At 49.2% G+C, this 13,580-nt stretch overlaps 1 protein-coding gene across 1 annotated transcript; it reads right to left on the bottom strand.

Annotated features, from left to right (window-relative positions):
* Positions 1 to 366: 366 nt before the first annotated feature.
* PIK3IP1 (phosphoinositide-3-kinase interacting protein 1) lies at positions 367 to 11,061 on the bottom strand. The gene is made up of 6 exons (XM_049866215.1): positions 10,854 to 11,061; positions 9,882 to 9,998; positions 9,681 to 9,800; positions 8,533 to 8,730; positions 8,353 to 8,431; positions 367 to 2,082 (listed from the first exon to the last, which is right to left on the bottom strand). Exons 1-6 carry the CDS (start codon positions 10,921 to 10,923, stop codon positions 1,878 to 1,880), a joined length of 789 nt encoding a protein of 262 aa, XP_049722172.1. The 5' UTR covers positions 10,924 to 11,061; the 3' UTR covers positions 367 to 1,877.
* Between the last annotated feature and the right edge of the window lie 2,519 nt (positions 11,062 to 13,580).

Raw genomic sequence — 13,580 nt, 5'->3', positions numbered from 1 at the left:
GGCTGCTACAGCACCACCACTCACTCGCCTTGACTCCAGCTCTGGGTAGGGCTGCCTGGATGCTGGTCTTCACTACCTCCGGAAGAATGCTATGTAAGGAGGCTACTGCAGTGACCAAGTGCCTTCTTGGGATGTCTGCACACTGTCCTTCCTGCAGCTTCATCTGAAAGGATTCCTGGTGAGGATACCAGTCAACATAGAAGCTACAGTTACCAGCCATCCACCTGTTGCTGACTCCCAGCTTCCTGATTCAGGACCAAGGGGCAGGAGAGAAGGCTCAACTTCACTGCACAGGTGCCAGCAAGGTGACGTGCAGTTCCTCAACTTCTGGAGCAGTGTTCCTGGTATGCCATAAACACTTGGCAATGTAGAGTCCTTTTTGTTTTGTTTTTAATTTATGTAAGTCAAATGAAGAGCAATTTCCTGCACTTTATATACAGGTATCAGAATGAGGTATATAAAACGTATACTGAGAAATGCTTTTTTAGAAAAGTAGAAACCAGTAATTTCTTCTCCAGTGTCACTACCACCAAGGGACCAACCAAAGGCCTAGGTCTCTCAGCAGACAGCTCCCAGACACAGCCTGCTGAAGGGACTAAGCCATGCTAGCCTCCCTCCCCACCTGACTGGAGTTCAAGTGGAAGTGAAAGGGCTTTGGGAAGGAAGCTCTGTGGGTGGGGCATACCGCCAAGGCCTCCGAGTGGGAGAGCAAGGTATGGAGACCCTGCTGAGCCCCAACACTGCAGTGGGGAAATACTGCACCCAGTCAGCAAGCTGGGTTCTCCTCTTGGCCATGCCAGTAGCTTGCTCTATCATGTTCCCTCCCTAGGCCCTGTGTCCAAAAGGCTTGAAGAACTTAGATCCCTTAACAATACTTCTGCAATTGTTTTACAAGTTAGGGGTTGTGACCTTAGCCCCACTAGAAGGTGCTGGCCTGGAGGCCACAGGGTTACCTGCAAACTTAGGAGCCTGCAGGGACAAGGCCTGAAGCACTTATCACCTGGTCTATGGGGTTAGTTCCCAGGTTAACCTTTCAGAAGCAGCTCACAGGGTCCCACAGTGTAACTCCCATGGGTTGGCTGGCTGCTCTTAGCCCTGCGAAAGTAAGTGAGGTCACTGTCCAACCCTGAGGAGACACTGTCTGGGGCTGTCGCTGCCCCTGCAGCCTAAGGTAAGGAGTGGCTCCTTCTCTGCCCTCATCCTAAGTGGAATGTTCAGTGCAGTTCCTTCTCTTTCTTTACTTTCAAAACAGGAAGAGTCCCTGGGCCCAGGCCCGGCCCACAGCTGACAAGGCACATCACTGCCAGCAGGCTGGGGCACTCCCAGCAGCCTCCAGCCTGGGTCCCTCTCTGGGCCTGCAGTTCTGGCTTTTGTACAAACTCATTTCTGGTTCTCAAAGGTTAGTAGGGAGTTCCCATCCCAGAGTTTTTTAAAAACTATGTATTTTTAAAATGCCTCCTCTCTCTACTTGCTTACCTGAACTGTGAATAACATTGTGTGCCACTCAAGGCCAGGAAGAACAAATGGGAAGGTGGAGACTGAGGCCGTGTCAGATGATAAAGCACAAAGGAGCCTGGAGATGCTCCCTGTCCGTCCCTGGTTTGGTTCTGGGGCTACAGGCAATGTTTTGAAGCCCTTGTCAGCAGCACCATCCACAGGCAAAATCCTGCTCCAAGGGATGGTGAAGGAGCACTGGCAGGACCCTCCCCAGCCTGGCCCTTAGCCCACAGCACCATCCGCTTTTGTCTGCTACTGGGACTCACGCACAAAAGAAAGTGGAAGGAGGGTTTTAACCACAACAAAAAGTGTAGATGCTCCCAGGTGTCAGAGGGTGGGCTGTCCTACACCATCTCATGGCTGCTGCCTACTGTGCGGGCTCAGGCCCCTGGAGTGCCAGCTTGGTCCATGAGGGGGGCACTGCCCTCCTGAAGATCGACTGGAGTCTGGCTTGTGTGGACCACAACAGTTTTTTCATCCACAATTTCACAGGTGGGGTTGGTAAAGGAAGACAAGGGCAGGGTGATTCGCTCCATCTCCCTCTCAGAGGCTTTTTGCTCCTGCTGTGCTTTCAAGTCCTTCCCCCTGTCAGGAAAGAGGGAAGCATTCAGGCTGCATGCTCGTTAGACAGCACCCCGAGGCCCAGACAGGCAAGGCTAGCCATAGTCACAGCGAGTTAAGACTCAAACCCAGGTCCAGGGTACTAAGTTTCCATCGTGTCAGACTGCCTCAAACTCAGTAAGAAGCTCCTGCACCTCTGGTCTCTGCTTCCTCATCTGTAAAGCAGGGATGAAGCAGTATGAACCTTACACTGCTATAGTGAGGCTCAGTCAAGGTAATGTGGAGGAAAGAGATTTTTAAGTTCTCTTCCTCCAGCCAAGGGCTTTGGGAGACCGAGAGAAGTATCCCAGATTCAGCCCTTATTCTCAAAGTTGTCCAGTAAACTGACCCAACCATCTGTTCTGGTGTGAGCCCAGGCTAGAAGTAGAGACTGTCCCCAACCTATTTGGGGGCAAAAAGGACCCTAAGGGCCACTTAGGTCAATGGGAAACAATGGACGATGGCCATCCTGTGAGACCACTGAGAGGTACTGAGAGATATGACATGCCTTTGGATCCTCGTGGTGCTTAGTGACCCAATCAGCACACAACGTTACCTCATTTTACTCATGTGGAATGCTCACGCCATGCTAACAGGTATTTACTGCATATATTCTACATATATTACTTCATTCTCAGATCAACCATAAGAATTAAGTCTCTTCACTTATTTTATAGACAAAGAAGTGGCCCAGAGAGGTTAAGGAATTCTTAGGACATGGTGGGCTCAAACCCAAATCTGCTGGGCTCTGGTTGATCTCAGAGAAGTTCTGACGCTATCAGGTCACCCGAGATGGAATGCTGGGTAGGAACTCTTCTGGTCCCACATGCAGGGCTCTGCGCACTGAGCCGGGCCACCCCCTATGCAGATCAGAGGGTTTGGTGAGTGTCCAGCACACTGCACACCAGAACCAGGGCCCAGGTCAGTATCCTCCAAAACCAGCAACAGCAATCCCCTCCATACACGGTCTCAGCCATCGGAGGAAATCTTCCCAGAATAGGCCCACCCCAAAAAGGCTTTGAAAGGGCAGCTGGTGGCTGAATTAAATAACACAGGCTTCAGCTCCCCTCAGAGAGGGCAAGATCAATTAATCACACATCCATCGTGATGTGAGATGCAGTGACAATAGCTGAAGACTGGAGACAAAATTGGGAAAAAAGAGGGCTGGAGTAGGGAGAGTTTGCCCTGTGGACTCAGAACTGACTTTAAATTATCCAGTTCCCTTTGCTTGTGTTCTAGAACCCACTCAGCAACTGATTAGCTGTGTAACCATTAGGGCAAAACACTTAGCCTCTCTGAACCTTGGCTTCCTCATCTGTGAAATGAAGATAATAACTGCCTCACAAATATAATGAATGTGAAAATGTTTTGAAAACGGTGAAACTGCTGTAAAACCATAGGCGGTTATTATCATCTGCCCTGAATATGACTTGACTCACTAAGCAATGTTACCCTAATTTGGTTTCCCAAGGAAACTCTCCTACTGACCAGCCAAGGCAAGTATTATTTATGTGACTTCAGTGAATTTCTTCATCTGTAGAACATGGAGCTGAGCTTGATCATCTCTAGAGCCCCTGACAGATCCCCTTGCACGATTCCCTGTTTCTCACTGTGAGGTCACAGGAGCCGAATCTGCGAACTCATCCCCGAGTCTCCCTGGGTGATTGAGGGTGACTGAGCTTCAGCATATGCAAGCCTGAGGTTCAGCCTCTTCCATTCCTTCTTGTCATTAGCTTCTGTATGGACACCACCAACTCCCAGAGCAGAATAACCCCCAGCACATACACGGGAGGTAAAGGCACACTGTCCACGTAAAGAGGGCTAGCTGGATCATGTGTGTCTCACTGTAGCCTGAGATTCACTTTGCTCATCAGGTACAGCTGCCATCACATATAAGACAACACCTTCCTCCATAATAAAATAAAGAGCCAGGTTTTTCAAAGGTTGTCCATGTAGAGAGAAACTTAGAAGGCCTTTGGTTTAATTTTATTAACAGAGTCCCCAAGCCAGTGGGAAACCAAAAGTCAATGTGTAAAAAACAGAATATGTGAGCATCTTTTGCCAAGGCCTGAATTTCAAAATCTAAGGGCTGGCGGAAACCCTGGTGGCACAATGGTTAAGAGTTCGGCTGCTAACCAAAAAGGTCAGCAGTTCAAATCCACCAGGCACTCCTTGGAAACCCTATAGGGCAGTTCCACTCTGTCCTATACGGTTGCTATGAGTGGGAATCGACTTGACAGCAGTGGGTTTGGTTTTTTTTTTTTTTCAGGGGCTGGAGGAAGGGGGAAAGCTGGAAACTTCCTAAGTACCTACTAAGATGCTGGGAAATAGCCATTAACCAGGAGGAGAAGAGAGACCTATACACCTAGTGAAGGCAAACACTTCATGTATACTTTTACACCATCTTTTAATTCCACACCAACTTTGCAAGGTAGTATGATCCTCATTTTACTGATGAGGGAACAGGCTTTGGGGTCTGACTCCAGAGCCACTACTTTCTTCGCCAAGCATCTGGCTGTGGCCAGGCAAGCTGATGATAACGATCAGGCTACATCATGCCCAAGTTTTTAGGCGGAAAGAACCCATTTGTGTTAATGGGGCAGAGCAGGGCTGAAACAGCAGCCAAGGGTAAAGGAAGTAGGTGCTGGGGCCAGTCCGGATTACAATCTCAAGTAAGAGGCCTCGAAACACACCCAGCCCCACATGCTTTCTGTTAAAGGTGCCTGGAGATGCAGCAGCTGCCCCGGCTCCCTCTGGAGGTGGAAGAAGGACCATCAGGCCGGCTGTGCTGACCATTAGGCAGCCCAGCTCCCTCTCAAGGCCTGTGGAGGCAGCCAGGCTGTTGTCTGGCAGCCAAGAAAAGAACAAAAGGCTTATTCACTGACTTGGCTCCTCTCCTAAGTGGGTGGAGTGGTGCTGACTTCCAGCTTTTCTCTTGCCTTTTTATCAGAAAATAAGAGCGCCCTCTGAAGCTAGCGCAGACACTACTCTTGGGGCAGAAACAGGGAGCTGCTCAGTCGCAGACTGGCCGTCTGAACCTTGTGGCCTAGATGACCAGGACAAAGACCCTGCCAGGCTAAGCCCCTCCAGCCCCACATGCCACCTTTCCTCCCCCAAGGGGAAGCCTGGTGCCTGCCCATCCTTCCCAGGCAGGGGAAAGCTCCATCCATTAGCCATAGCTTTGTGGCCTTTGACAGAGTTCAAGGTTTGCATTAATTCTATCCCTGATTGCTCCCAGGCCAGGACCAGGAGCCAGGCTGACCAAAGGGACCAGGCACAGATGGCACTGCAGCCTCTAACTTTCTCCTTCCTGGGTGACAGAAGCACTGCAGACTTCCTTCAGGCAACACAGGTTTCTTCAAATTATTATGTAACCCCGAGCACTGCTGTCTTCCCAGTCAGAAGCAATGCTGTGCCCCAATGCTGGGCAGGAAAAGTCCCCCAAAGCAGTTATGGGTTTTAAGCACCAACTGTATTCCCTAACTACACTGTCTTATTTCACCTTCACAATAAACCTATGTGGTATCTGTTTAGAGATGAGAAGGGAGGAGCAGAGATTAAATCTTTTCTTTAAGTGAATGGTAGAGCTGGGATTTGAACCTAGGACTTGTCCACTGCCAGGCAGTATGTCTTTTTAGGATATATTAGGGCTGGGAGGATCATCATATCTAACCCCTTGCCCCTATACTATTTTACAGATAAGAAAACTGAGACCCAGAGAAGGTAAATGACTTATCCAGTTTCACACCCATAATTGGTGCCAGTTCAGGAACTGGATCCCAGTTCTGACTTCTAACCTTAGCTATTTTTTCGTTTTGGTTTATTTCTCCTACTTTGCAATTCAAAGCAAATTTACATTAGCCTATTGGGCGTCACTGGACTTTTTGAAGATTCTGACAATTCTTAGACAGCACTTACTAGCTGTGTAACTTGGACATGCTACTCCTCTAGGTAAAACAGTATAATAGCGCTCCTTCTAGAGTGGCCATGAGGGTTGGACAAGATCATCTGGGAAGAGCACTCCAAGGGCCTTACACAATAAATGTTGGCTGCTCTTGTGATTGTTATTAACTGATTCACATATACTGTTCACATTTCATCCTCATGATAATCTTGGGCAGGTATGTGCAGGGAGGACACAAGTATATGTGGAAGGAGGTATATCCCCATCTAACAGACAAGAAACCGAGCTTCAGAGAAGTGCACTCAGCCTACCACTCTCTCAAGGACACTGTTTTCTGATTTGGGGAAAGTTAAAACCTGCCTTGCACGTGCGAGCTGAGAGCTTGCCTCCATCCCACATGTGGTTTCCTGTTGTTCTCAGAGTACTTTTGAAGAAAGGGGCGGTCTGGTGGTTAGTGACGAGTAGTTGGGTAACTAGGTGCCTTGCCCTCAGTTTACAGAAAAGCAGCTTCTAAGCCTGAAGGCAGTCACATGACTGTCTAGGGGACCAGATCAAGAAGAAGAAGGTCTGGCTTCCTCATTAGGCACTAGAACTGAGCTCAGAATTAAGAAGTTAGTCAGTTCCAAGCACCTGGAGGCCTGAAGACTGTCACAAGATTAGAGGAGAGCCAAATGCTGTCCAGTGGCCGAAGAAGGAGGAAATATTTGAAGGGCTAAACTTAGCCATATGGTTTGGGTCTGACTACTAATTCTCAGGCTAGGGATACCATATCATTTCCTCTAAGTCTGTCAAACAGTTAAGGAAATGAAAAGGCAGGTATGTCCAGACCTGCTATGTCCACCATCCCACTGGTGGCAACAACCATGGACTGGGAGTCAGGAGACCCTCTAAGGCCAATCATTTCCCCTCTCTGGACCTCTGCTTCCTGAATCACAGAAAATCGAAGAAGGACTGGGGCTCAGAGATCACTCATCCAGCACCCGCATTTCATAGGATAAAACAGCCACTGTTTATAATGTGCCATGCACTTTGCTGAGTAATCACGTGCCTTCACCCCACAGCAATATTCGGGAGCAGGAAATAGAAGCAACTTGCCCAAGGCACACAGCTAGCTAGTTAGTGGCAGGGCTAGGAAATTAGCTCCACCAAATGCTAGGTGTGTGACCTTGGGCAAAGTACGTATCTCCTCACATCAGTTTCCTCATCTGTAAAGTGGGGATAGTAACATTTCTCTCAAAGTGTGATTGTGAGAATTGACTTAAAGCATATGAAGTGCCTGAAGCCAAGTCTAGTATGTGGTAAATAAAATAAGAATTATTATTACCCAATACTGCCTTATTTTCATCTGTAAAATGAGGAAGTTGACTACATCATGTGTAAGGACCCATCCAGCTCTGACACTCTAGGTTTATATGATGCTGTGTGACCCACTGGAACTATGGGCTCAGACATGGTCCTCAACACTGGGGAGTGCAGGCCACCATGTCACTTCCCCTTCAGGAAGCCTTCTCAGACCATACAGGAGAAATATCATTGACATACAAGGTTGGAAGTCAGACCCCCTGATTTTGCCCAGGAATGGCAAATTATTTTCCCAGAATCAACCAGTGCAGTAAAAATGAATGCCACTCTAGCTTGTCATCACTGAGATTCAGGGAGCCTTTTCCACATGGTGTCTCTGGGACTTTTCAAAATAAAATTCCTCCTCTCACTGTCCCTGAGTTTCCCAGGTAGTCTCTTTGGCTTTCTCATACAAGATGAGGACTGGCAAAATTACACAGACTCTCTGTGTGCCAACTCACTTTCTCCTCTGGTCCTAGAAGAGATCCCACTGCCTATGGCTCAGGAAATTCAACCCCCAACTGCAGAAAGGGTGGCTAGGGACCTTTACTAAGCAGGAGAATTTTGTAACTCACAGAGTTCAATTTCGTGGTTGCCACAATGAGTGCCCAGCCTCATTTCTGCAGAGCCACCCACTTCATGCCAGGCACCCTAGATTAGACGGTAGGGAAACTGGTATCAAGAGCTGGGCTTGAGCCAGATTCTGCAACTCCCAGGCAGCGTGACCTTGGGTAAGTCACTTTACCTCTCTGACAACAGCTTCCTCATTTGTAATATGAGGAACTAGAACTCCTACTTCATCAGGCTGTGTGTGAGGAGTAAAGGCACCAAAGAAAAGTGTCCAACCACCAGGTGAAGACTAGAACCAAGTCTCTACCTTGTGAGCTGGTTTTACTCTTTCAACACCTTGCTTCCTTTCTGTGTAACAATGCCTCAGAGGAGTCTGGTTTGACTTTGTGTACCTTCCCTCTCTCCTCCTCTCAAGAGAACCCAGAAGGGCCGCTACTGACCTCTTGTAAGTGTAGCCCAAGATGATGCCAACTCCAATGGCAATGATGATCACCATCATGGTGATGCCCAGCACATAGCCTGCCAAGAAGAAGACAGAAGTCCCATTGGCCACATTCTCGACAAACAGCAAATGACACCTCTTGATGGATCCAAAAAGGACATGGGTGGGGCAGTCATACCCAGGGTCCCCAGGTCCTTCTTCTCCTTGGAGTTCATCCGCACACGCTGGCTGATACCAATCACAGGCTGCACGGCTGCTGCCTCACTCCGGGCGGGTAGGGCGTTGGCAGGAGGGAACACCTGTGCTTCATCTTCCCCTGGCATTTCAGAGGCCTCCCTTTCCGTTATGGGGGCTGGTGGAGCCTGGGAAGGGGTTTCTGGAGGTGAGGTGAAAAACAGCCCTCATCAGAACTGTCCTAAGTGAATTTCACATCTGAAGCTGGCCAGAGTGTTGGGGATGTTAGGGAGGTCCACCATAGAATTCCCTCACCCCACAACACACACACATACTGAAATCAAACCCTGCCTCAGGATCAAGATCTGGATAGGCCAGGCTTGAAGGGCTGCACCATGGTTGAGACAAGGCAAGTCTGAGGGGAAGCCATAGAGAAGGGCCTCTGTCCCGCCTCCCACGTTTTCATCTTTTCAAATCTTAGCTATCCTCCAAGCTCAGCCCAGTGCCAACTTCTCCAGGAGACCCCCCCTCAATGCCAGGAGGCACCCCACGACTCCTCTGAGCAGCTCACATTTATTAAGCCCACGCTTTGTGCCAATCCCTGTGTTACTCCATTTAACCCTAGAAAACTGTGTTGCTGCTTCAGGAGCAACACATCCGCGCTGTGGAGTCTAAGAAACTTGGATTCAAACGTGGGCCCTTGCCAGTGCCTTTAGGAAGTTCCTGAACTTCTCTGAGCCTCAGAACCCCACAACAGCTTCTTCCCAGAGGGGTTGTGAACAGAATGCCCGGCAAACAGCACACTCTCCTAACGGTCAATAAAGGCCCTGGGGGATCGCCAAAGGCCACCGCCCCTGGGCGCAGTCTAGGGTTTGCCCGGATGCGGCTCGGGGCGTGGACCGTGCGGCCCAGGCTGGGGCCCCGCCTCCTCCGGTTGTTTACAAGGCGCTCGCGGAGGATGAGCTCACACCCAGATGCGAAGGCGGCCAATGGGTTTTCGATTCCACAGCCTGGAGACAACCCTGGCCAATCGGAGGACGCGGGGGCGGGGCGGGGCCGGCCGGCGTCGCGCGGCCGCACGTGCGCTACGGGTGTAGGGGCCGCTCCTAGTCAGGCCCAGGCTTGGGGTCCGTGTCCCGGGCACTCGGGTACCTGGGCAGCGCAGGTTCTCGCACGGCCGCTTCTCGGGTGCGCCGGCTTTGCCGCTGACGTAGCACCAGGGCCCGCGCGGGTCCTGGTCCGGGTTACGGCAGTAATTGTGGTTGCCGGCGCCTGGGAGAGGAGAGAAGGCGCTGTGGTCTGGGCCCGGGCCGCGTGGCCGCCCGCCGCCCGCCGTTCGGGGCGCACACTCACCCGCTTCAGGGGCCAACGCCAGGCCGCTCTGTGCATCCAGCCAGTTAAGACAGCGGAGGCCTGGCGCGGGCAAAGGCTGGTCCGCCCGGTACAGGTGGCCATTGTCCCAGAAGCAGCCTATGAGGAAGAGGAGCCCCGGGCACTGAGTCCGGCTGGGTCTCCCTCTCCTTGCGCGGAGACCCCGCGGCCTCCCAGCGCTCTTATGAGGCCGGAACAAGATAGGACGAGAAAACGCGTGCAGAGCCCCTAGCTGGTGCCTAGCCCACCATCAGCGCTCAGAGAATGCTCTTTTTTTTTTTTTTTTGTCGGCCGGAAAAGCGCTGCAAAAACGCAAGGGGTTGTTACTCTGAACTTGTGGCCACTTTGGGAGAGGCCGTGGTCTGGGTTGGGGACCCTCAGTGGAGATGGTGGGCAGCCAGACCTGAAATTCCTCCCTGTGGTCTAATGTCTCTTACATAAACTCTGCCCGTGCCCTCTTCCGCGGTACGGCTACCTCTGCCAGGTTCCACGGGCAGCACTTCCTCCAGAGAGAATTCTACGATAGCCTTAGTCAGGCCAAAGATTCCAGAGCATCACCGGAGGGAACCTGCCTTGCCGCTGCCTGGATATGACTCCAAAGCCTTCCTCCCCTCAGCCCGAGTACCCAAGGAGGCTGGGTTCGGCCACACTATGCAATGGCCCCGAGAAGAACAGGGCGCTGGGAGTGGGGGAGATGAACCCCCAAACTGCATGAACTTAGGAGCCCCAAGCAAGGAAAGGGAAAGTGGCTCTTTGCCTTTGTTCTTAATAGCAAAGATGGAGCTGCCAGCCCCTGCTAGGGAGAGGAAGGGGAATATGAGCTTTCCTAGGACAAGAGAAGCCAGCTGAGAGGTTCGTTTCCTTCCACATCTTCCTGTCTAGCTTGGCCATGGTGGGAAGTGAGGAACTTTCCCCGTTCTGCTTCATTAAGTTGCTGCAGAAGGGAAAGCTTACCTCTGGCTCCATAGGCTTCTGCTAGGAGCATGTTGCTGACAAGGACTGTTTGCACCCAGGCCAGCAGCATCCTCGCCTCCGTGGTCCTGCAGGTGGATAAACAACCGGTGTCCAAAGTGCGGGCAATCGGGGTCCCCTTGGCGGCAGCGCTGCCTCCCGTCCTAGCGTTGCTGGCAGACCTGCCCTTGTTCTGCGTTTCTGGTAAACAGCCTCTCTTTAGATCTGGGAGCTACCCAAGCTCGCTGCTGCAGCAGCGCGAGGTGTTTTCGGCGGAAAGGCGCCCCCTGGGTCCTAAGCTCCTGTGTCTCCAAGGTCGCTGACCCTGGGCCCAGATAGAAAGCCGGCCACTGGGAGAGAGGCGAGAGGGGCAGAGCAACGGACCAGTTTGAGACCTGCACGGCTGCACCCCCAGAGCTTGTCATCTCTTCTGTTCCATCTGTGTGAGTATGGAAAGAATTCTGTCCGGCGGCATGGTGGGGGGAGGGGGGGCAAAAAGCAACTTAGGGAGATGCTAGCTGCACCATCAGGAGGAGTTCAGGGTGAAGTAAGGTGGCAGAAACTCTATACTCATTATTGGGGGAAAAAAGGGGGGGCTTTAGGATTTATATATATTTATGAACACAGACGCTTTTTTTTTTTTTCTTAAACAGTGTAATTTTGCCAGGGTCAGATCAGGCCCATTCCCTTCTTTTATTTGGAAGTTGGGGTTTGGGGTGTCATATATTGTAGAAATAGAGAAAGAAATCTCTTTAGTTGAAAACATGTAATGCAAACATTGGGAAATTGGCTCAGTTCTAGTGCAGTAGTCTATTCTTGCTACCAGCCTTGAATTCATACAGAGGAAGTTAAGTAAAATGTTTTCTTTTTGCCCCCTACCCTGTGGGAAATCCATTTACAGTGATTTATATCACCATTAAACTTCGCCACATCCATATGGTTTGGGCCTTTTGGAGTTAGGCAGAAGGGCCTTCTTCCTGTATGGCTGACAGTTCAAGTTCCCAGGCAGCCTCAGTAAAGTGAGAGAACAGAGTGATTGCCAAGACTACCTTGTGACTCAGGCAAATCCCAAAATAGAAATGGAGACTCTGTTTCGATCTGTGGACTTATATTTTGCAGACTGTAATTTAGGGAGAAAAAAAAAAAATCTTGACTCATTAGGCCTCAAAAGCTTTATCAAGGAAGAAAGCAAATGGCAATCTAACTGACCTAAAGTGAATTTGAACTCACTACAATCAGATTTCAGACATGGAGGGGACAGAGAGATAACTTTAGTTCATCTTTAAAATAGTTTGCAGACAGTGTTTTGATTCCTTCAGTCCATTTAAGAAGATATGTTGCTTGGTTTTTACAATCACTCTCCTATTTCCCCACATAAGCTTCTGATTCTCTGCCTCCTGAATTGGTTGACACTGGGAATTACATTCTGGAATCTGTAAATTTATACACACACACACACACAGATATGCCAGAATTTTAAATTCAACAATTCTAACATAATATGCAGTTTTTTAACACTTTATAAATATTTTTGAGAACCTTCTACATGCCAGATATAGTTCTAGCTACTACAGGGAATTTCTTCTGTCAACAAAATATTCAAAATCTCTGCCTTCATGGAACTTGTATTCTAGTGGTGAGAGACAGATGACAAATACACAAAATTCAGGTGGCCTTAAATGCTATGGGAAAAGAGTAAAGCAGGGTAAGGGAGAGAGAATAACTAGGTGGTATTTCACTTGCTCAGAAAAGCTTACAGTATTTTCAGTAGGCTATTTCTATAGGCAAAAAGCTGAAGGGGAAGGGCTCTTGCCACAGTTTTCCTTGAGGGTCCCATGTTTATTCTTATGCCACTGCAGATGTATATGAGGTGTATTTTGTTTCATTATATAAAATACATAAGCCCATAACCCATTGCTGTTGAGTTGATTCCAACTCATGGTGATCCTATATGACAGAGTAGAACTGCCCCATAGAGTTTTCAAGGAGCTTCTGGTGGATTTGAACTGCTAACTTTTTGGTTAACAGCTGTAGCTCTTAACCACTACACCACTAGGGTTTCCATAAAATACATAGGCTTGAGAAAACAATAGTGTAGTTTTCCGTTTCAGAGTAGCAGGGAGTTCGTTTGGTTTGAACCCTCAGCATCTAATCTATTACTTTTGTATGCAATGAGGGCTTAATTTTTGTTGTTTGAGGAAATACCCTTCCTTGGACTGTGACGGACTTCTTCAGCTGGATTATAGTATTTTCTGCTCTGATTACAAAAGAGACAGGCTGTACACAGGCCAGCAGTTGTACCATTTTCAGATTCTCTGCTGTGCCCACATACGAGTGCCAGGTATTTCTACCTAAGGAATCCAAGACTTCCTTACCCATTGCTGTTATCTTATTTTTCTATAAAACTGTTATCTTCCCCAACATATACATCTTGATATATACAACAAAACCGTATTTTATGCCATCTGTCTTATCAGGTACAGCAATGTCTAAGAAAGAGATAAAACAAGCCAGGAGGAGATTTTTCTCAGGTTCGCCATCTCTGCTTTTTCTCCCTCCTGACTAAGATATTTATCAGCGTGATTTGATTGTTGCAGGAATGAAGGCCCTGTTTCTTAGTCTTTCAGAAGCAGATTCTGTTATAACAGATTCAGTACCTTCCATCTTCAAGGAATCAGATTTAGCTCAGAGACGTGCCCATCATCATCATTGACGGTCTTTTTTCTGATA

The sequence above is a fragment of the Elephas maximus genome, chromosome 22, assembly GCF_024166365.1.
Source record: "Elephas maximus indicus isolate mEleMax1 chromosome 22, mEleMax1 primary haplotype, whole genome shotgun sequence".
NCBI classification, from domain to species: Eukaryota; Metazoa; Chordata; class Mammalia; order Proboscidea; family Elephantidae; genus Elephas; species Elephas maximus.
This window is presented reverse-complemented; position numbering and strand designations above follow the sequence as displayed.

Coding starts and splice junctions, on each gene's coding strand:
- PIK3IP1 (XM_049866215.1), bottom strand. CDS start 10,923: ATGCTGCTGGCCTGGGTGCAAACAGTCCTTGTCAGCAACATGCTCCTA. Junction 8,731..9,680: donor CGAGAACCTGCGCTGCCCAG/GTACCCGAGTGC, acceptor CCTCACCTCCAG/AAACCCCTTCCCAGGCTCCA. Junction 2,083..8,352: donor TTGGGCTACACTTACAAGAG/GTCAGTAGCGGC, acceptor CTTTCCTGACAG/GGGGAAGGACTTGAAAGCAC.